Source organism: Thamnophis sirtalis, unplaced genomic scaffold (assembly GCF_051295495.1).
Source record: "Thamnophis sirtalis isolate CommonGarterSnake01/CBP01778 unplaced genomic scaffold, rThaSir2_p1.2 scaffold_6, whole genome shotgun sequence".
Classification (NCBI taxonomy): domain Eukaryota; kingdom Metazoa; phylum Chordata; class Lepidosauria; order Squamata; family Natricidae; genus Thamnophis; species Thamnophis sirtalis.
Window position 1 is genome coordinate 52,931,797 of NW_028261386.1, and position 7,042 is coordinate 52,938,838.

The 7,042-nt window shown below is 41.6% G+C and overlaps 1 protein-coding gene across 1 annotated transcript; it reads left to right on the plus strand.

Annotated features, from left to right (window-relative positions):
- On the plus strand, positions 1–1,608 carry LOC106545835 (ankyrin repeat domain-containing protein 9). The gene has a single exon (XM_087719117.1). It carries the CDS (start codon positions 376–378, stop codon positions 1,267–1,269), a length of 894 nt encoding a protein of 297 aa, XP_087575243.1. The 5' UTR covers positions 1–375; the 3' UTR covers positions 1,270–1,608.
- Positions 1,609–7,042: the final 5,434 nt, after the last annotated feature.

The following is a 7,042-nucleotide window of genomic DNA, read 5'->3' on the forward strand; positions in this document are numbered from 1 at the left end:
TAAACAGATCCCTCTAATCAGATTTCTTTATGTTTGTTTGTTTTTTTAAAATCACAATTGTTGGCATTCTAATCTGGTAGCTGATTTCATATGCTGCTTGCTTGCATATCAATGGTTAACTGAGCTGGCGTGATTGTGCTTACTTCAACAAAATCACCGCAGTGAGCAAGAGAAAGCAGTGAATGGGTGGAGATGAGAGCAGAGCTATGCATTCTGGCTGGTGCAGTCCAGAGCAAGCTGCTGCAATGACAGCCTGAAGGTGCAGCAGCCTCTGGAGCCTGCATTGAAACTGAAAGCCAACCTTCCGTTGTGCGGAGAATTATTACTACTGCTGCTCTTGTGCTTATTCATTTTTGCACAAAAGAGACTCAAAATATGGCCAGTGGTAATGTATCCAGTTTACAGGATGCCCAGAGCAGGCATTGCAAGTTTCTATCTTATATGTTCTACCAGGCTGTCCGAGATCACAAACCTGTGTGGTTGCTAGAGGACATGAGGACTATGGAATATTTCTACTGGGAGGAGAGTGCTAACATGAGAACATATTCCCCTTCAGAAGCATTGCTGTATGCTGTGGTGCATAATCACCTGCCTTATGCCCAGTATCTGCTGTCTCATTTTCCGGAAGAAGCTCTCAAAGTTCCTGGAGAACATTTTTGCTATTGCCCATCCTCTGCTCCTCATTTAGCAATGGCTGTAACCTATGACAGGAGGGACATCCTGGGGCTGATCATCAGCATCGCACACAAGCTGCCTAGCCTGAACTCTTACATCAATAGGACCGGCTGTTTTCATCTTGAAGATGGCAAGACCCCTCTGCACCTGGCCTGTGAGCTCCTGAGATCAGAGACTGTTCTCATCTTGCTAGGAAACGGAGCTTGTCCTAGGATAGAAGACAACAAAGGGCTCACTCCACTGGATGTCATCCTAGAACAGATGTGGGATTCCAAAGTCAACGTGGCTTCCAAAAACCTCTGCCTCGACTACCTCTTGCTCTTCATGCCTAGCCCCCGCTTTAAGATGCAGAAGGTCTTGCAGGAGCATCCTGAACCCTGGGCAGTGCTGCTTGGAGAGGACAAGTTCAACTGCCTGGTGGGGAATACGCCTGCATCCTTGTACCTCCAAGCTATGCAAACCATCCTCCAGATTCTCCCACCCTCTCATTTCCCTAAAAGCATCCAGGAACTACCTATACCTCAGGCACTAAAGCCCCTGCCTTGCATGGGCAAGCAGCAACTGGCAAAAAATGGGGTAAACAATTTTCCATGATCTACGCTTCGTTATTTTCAGGGTTAAAGTCAAAGATAAGTGAATCAGGTAGGATTTTCAATGATGTAAGAGGTTGCAAACAAAGCCCTGGGATAATTATATTTATGTTAAATCAAACTACTTTGGGGGGTCAGTTGTAAGGATTGCTGCCTGTGATTTTTTTAAAATTTAGACATGTATTTATCCTTGGTACTACGGAAAATCCTGGTAATATGATTTGTTAAATGCTATTGCTGTTGTCCTTGTTATTATTTCAATAGATTGCAAGCATTGGAGTTTTGAAAGAAAGAAAATCTATATTGTTTTATGCATGTGAAAGATTAAATTACCTGAGCTGTTTCCCTTTTTGTGTTTTGCCTACTGAAATCTGGATAGTACCATAATGCTAATTGCTAAGACTTAGATAACTTATCCTGGTTTTAAAAAGGCAAGGTAGCCATTGGGCATTATGGGGACTCCTGAATGATACGTGGGTAAATCTAACCATGCCTGTGATTTAATTCTCCTGTGGGAGGATTCCAGGTTTCATGTTCTTCCATGTCATTTCCCCCAAGGACCATGTGGGACTGAGCCAGTGGTGGGATTCAATTTTTTTTACTACCGGTTCTCTGGGCGTGGCATGGCTTGGTGGGCGTAGCAGGAGAAGGATACTGTAAAATATCTATTCCCTCCCCACTCTAGGGGAAGGTTACTGCAAAATCTCAATTTCCTCCCGATCAGCTGGGACCTGGGATGCAGAGAATAGATGGGGGTGGGGCCAGTCAGAGGTGGCATTTACTGGTTCTCTGAACTACTCAAAATTTCCACTACCGATTCTCCAGAACTGGTCAGAACCTGCTGAATACCACCTCTGGACTGAGCTAAGGAGTCGTCTATTGCCGTATAAACCAGCAGTTCCCATTTTAACAAAGAAAACAGCAGTCCTCAATCTGCAGTGATAAGGAATCCCTTTGCTATAGGTTACAATTTTTATCGCAGTGAAATCTTGGACTGTTAAATAAAAAATTGGTTGGAATCTTTATTTTGGAAAGGCTGAGAGAGTTTAGGAACACACAGAGTTGGAACGTCTGCCGGAAGCTGTGTGCTGTGGATGGCCCACTGTCATTCATCAGGAGTGGAAACTGCAAGTCACAGTGATTTCTTTTCCACTATCAGGAGCCAAACCATGTTTGGTTGCTTCATTACATTAAAGCAATTCATAACCCAACTCTGCTTTGTGTCTGTGTGTGTGTGTGGGGGTATCAGATATAATTCCCTGCTAGTCAATTTAAATTGCTCAACCTCCAGGAGACATTTGCTTGAATCTTTATGCTGCATTGTGCTCGAGCTGTGCTAATCAAGGAATGTGAAGCTTTGGAAATGATCACCTGGCAGCAGGGGTGGGTTTCAACCGGTTCGCGGCGGTCCCCGCGATCCGGTTGGTCGCCGAACCCGGAAGTAAGTAACTTCCGGGAATGGCGAAGCCCCCCCCTGCGCCCGCGCGTGCCGACGCCTGCGCACCCGTGCGCGCCCGCGCCTGCTCCTTACCCGGTTTTGCCGAATTCTGCGCTTCCACGCATGCGCAGGACGCATCCAGCGCCTGCGCGATCCTCCAGGAGCAGCTGGAGCATCGCACAGACGCTAGTACGCATGCGCACGGCGCGCACGTATGCGCACGGCACGCATGTGCGCGTGCGCGTGGCACGCATGCGCGAGGACGCCGCTGGCCTCGTTCCAACCGAACCGGTTGGAACGGGGCGAGAAACCCACCCCTGCCTGGCAGGCTTTATTACAATGACACACATGGTTGCCTAAATATCTCCCTCCCCTCTCTACGGTGTTCTCATTCCAGTTTATTGCTTTAGTCACTGAAGCGCCATAGTTAAGAACTGTTCTTCGTACTTGTCCTTTCTATCAGTATGTATTAGTTTTGCAAGTATAGGCCTGGAACTGTGTTTCTTAACCTCAGCAACTTTAAGATGGGTTGGTTACAACTTTCAGAATTTCCCTAACCCTAACTCTGGCTGGAGAATTCTAGAAGTTGAAATCCATCCATCTGAAAGTTACTGAGGTTAGAATAATCCTGGTGTGCTGACATGATTTTTTATCATTCCAAAGAATTATAACTTTTTAAAGCTAGTGAGATGTTCATCTTTTAGATTGGCTGCATGTCTTCCTTTGCAGACGTCTGTCCTTCTTTTAAAAGGCTTCCCAAAACATAGACTTCTGAAATTCTCTCAGTTCCAGATCCATTTAGAAGAGAGAGAACCAGAGGGCTGATTTAAAAATGGCCCACTCTATTAGGCATAATTTCCAATTGATATTTTGATTATCAAGATGATAATGCTAATATAAAACAATTATTTAAAATATTCTACTGCTTACCAATGGTTGTTATTTCTCTCTCTCTCTCTCTCTCTCTCTCTCTCTCTCTCTCTCTCTCTCTCTCTCTCTCTCTCTCTCTCTCTCTCTCTCTCTCTCTCTCCCTCCCTCCCTCCCTCTCTCTCTCTCTCTCACACACACACACACAGACTTAATTTAGAACAATTCTATCCTACAATAAAAATATATTTCTGAGTAATTTTTACCAAACACCTGCTAAAGTAACATAAAATAACCTTTAAAAAGTTGTTGACCACTATTTTCTTTTACACAACATCTTAATAACATCCCATGGTCTCCCTGGTATAGGGGTGTCAAACTCTGGCCCCATCCCCACAGTGATACATCACGTGACAATGTGCCATCATGAGTTTGACACCCTTGCCCTAGTACATCAAGATTCCCAAGGTGGTGGCACAGGAGTTAGAATGCAGTATTGCAGGCTAATTCTGCCTACAGCCAGCAGTTCAATTCTCGCTGGTTCAAGGTGGACTTAGCCTTCCATCCTTCCAAGATTGGTAAAATGAGAACCCAAATTGGGGGTAATATATTGAGTCTGCAAATTGCTTAGAGGGGCCTGAGAAGTACTATGAAGCAGTATACAAGTCTTAAGTGCTGTTGCCATTGGAGTTTCCACCTTCAATTTAAATTTTTTTGGCCCCAACGCCATTACAGCACAGAGGCTTAAAGAGTCAGCCAACCAATCACCACCCACACATGCATACACATATTAGTGTAAAGTATGAAGTTACATGTGAAGATTCTTGAGAACATTTCAATGCTAAAACTTGATAGTGTACCATATCTCTCAGAGGCATCAGATCATAGTCAATATTTCTAAGAAAGTCATCAAAATTATCTTTAATATCTTGTTTCCAAATTGAAAGGGACATTTCTATATTTTTTGTAGACCCAAAGTCAGGTAATACTGTAGGATATTAAGCAGCACACTCTGCCACATTAGCAATTTGCCCTGATCTGGAATATTTTCCTTTCCTGAAAGAAGAAAATAATGAACAAAAAGGTTTCTGCGAAAGCCTGCTCAAAACTCCTGCATAGATTTCACCAACATCTGCAGCCAAAGGTCCTACTTGCTGTACCTTCCAAGTCAGGGAAAGCACAAAATATGGAAGCTTTCTTTTATTTTCTTTTTTATGCTTATGGAACAATAAAGTGATTGCTGGCATTGGTCTCTAGCCAGTGCCAATGAGATTTTGGCTGCTGATACCTGCAGGGTGAAAGGCTGAGCCTGATGTTCATGTACTTCCCATCCAATGTCAGTGGAGAAAAGATACAGGTATAGGAAAATGACTAACTCCAGACTGTGCAATGGACTGACAAAATTCACCCAATTTAAAAGTCCCATTAATCCACTTCAGAACATTCCAAATACAAAAGGATCAGTTAAGAGGCTGTTCCATGTCCTGGATGACTTTTAAGGATTGTTGCCTGGGAAATCTGGAGGAAAATCAATGTCAGAGAAGTGAAATAGAAAATTGTACAATAAAAAGGCTCCGAGAGAGGAAAGTGTGCCTGTATGTATGTGCAAATTACAGACCTCAAACACTTAATGGCCAGCAGTCTGTGATAGCTGCAGTCATAATAGATATGGGTAGTTTGTGCTGATTAATTATCAATATTTTTTGCTGCCTAGAGTTGCTAAATTTAACCAATCTAGCCTTAGAAGACAACATATTGCTGATTATGCTACAAAACTGTAATCAGTGTCTGAGAGATGATGGCAATGCAGAAGGGGAGATGAGCCATTCAACAGTGAGCCACTCATTATCCCAAAGAGGCACCTACCAATTCTGAATTTGCCACAACAACCCCACAAAAAATCAGGCTAGCCAATCTACACATTTCTTATGTTAATGATATCCAAGAAGAAATTTTTCCACAATAATCCATACTAATGGCTATTGCAAAGTCATCTGGGAACTTCTGAATGGGGTCACCAATTTATGAGAAAAATACAATTTCCTGTTCATATCTATTTAATACAACTTAATGGGCAGAAATCAGCAAGTGAAGTATTTTAGCCATACAGAGGTAAACATTATTATAAGTGTGCACTCCTATTTCAAGTGAAAAATTGGAGAGGTTGTATTGTTCACCAATGGGTGAATTCCACACTTACCTGGATCCATGAGGATTCATGTGTTGTGAGAATATAAAAAAATAGTCACTTGATCCAGTGAATTAATCCACAGGGAGTTAAATTCAATGCTGAGCTGATGCAAACATATAAAGGATTAAAGTAATGCTATTCAGTGAGTCATCCTGTGGAAACACTTAACCCCATGACATGATATATTTTGTGTACATAATCTTCCAGGAAAAAGAGCTGGAGAGAAAGAACAGTTCAAAAACCAAGGCTATTTATTTATAAATATCTTGCATTTCTTAAATCCTTGATGCAATGGCCAAGATGCGTCAACTGGCTTCATAAAAGACAAATATGCTAGTAATGATGTGAAAGCTTGCCAGTAGTGTCTTTATACCAGAGCTCAAGGGATACTGGACACTTTCTGAAAAAATGAATGGGAGTTCTGGGTTTCCCAAAATGTGATTTTGGGTTCAGGAGGATTGCTTGGGTTAGTGTCAGGGGCAAGCAATCAGATCTTCTTATGAAGGGTCTAAGTCAATACATTTATTGTGTTCTACCTAGAATAGAAGAATCTCCCCAGAATGGCTGGGAGTTTACCAACAATTAGCTGAGAGATATGGGAAGAGGAGCTTTTTGTAGCCCACTGTCCTTACGTTTTCTTTCAAGGCTGTACTACCTCATTTTCTAAACTACATATATTTGGTAATTCAAATTCAAAATGTGAGTTGAAATCTCTCATTCACAAGTAATGGTTGTTCAAGTCATAAAATGTAATCCTCTTCCAATAGTTGACACACTTTCAGCTCTGCGTTGTCAACCCTGCATATCCAGGAGTTATGTTTACATTGGCAAATATTGATTTTGCTGAGTAAAATAAAAGTAGATAGATCTACTTACCACTGATTGTAGTTTGTCTTTGTCTTACAAAGAAAAAGCCATATTTTATAATCGAGACTTCTCTTAATGCTTCCTCTTCCTCTCTCTCCCATTTATAATGAAAACAATCTTTTTCCTCATGTTTGTATGTTGGGCATGCCAAATAAAGAGAAATGTAGCTATATTTAAATAATAAATGAATGGGATATACTCTTAAGTTGCTTATATATTTTTACACATTGTATTGTACCTCCAGAATAAATACAGTCTGTTTAAAATTGCCCGCTGAACTATCTTTTGAGTTTTATTATTCACTGAATTTAAAATTTGTGTTACTTGTTTTTCCTGTTATTATGTTTACTGCCATGCATTCAACTCTTTTTCATTATTGGAAAACATAATGATATTTTCTTGGGGGCGAAAATC

Bases quoted from the DNA above. Each gene is read 5' to 3' on its own strand.
- LOC106545835 (XM_087719117.1), top strand. From the start codon at position 376: ATGGCCAGTGGTAATGTATCCAGTTTACAGGATGCCCAGAGCAGGCAT.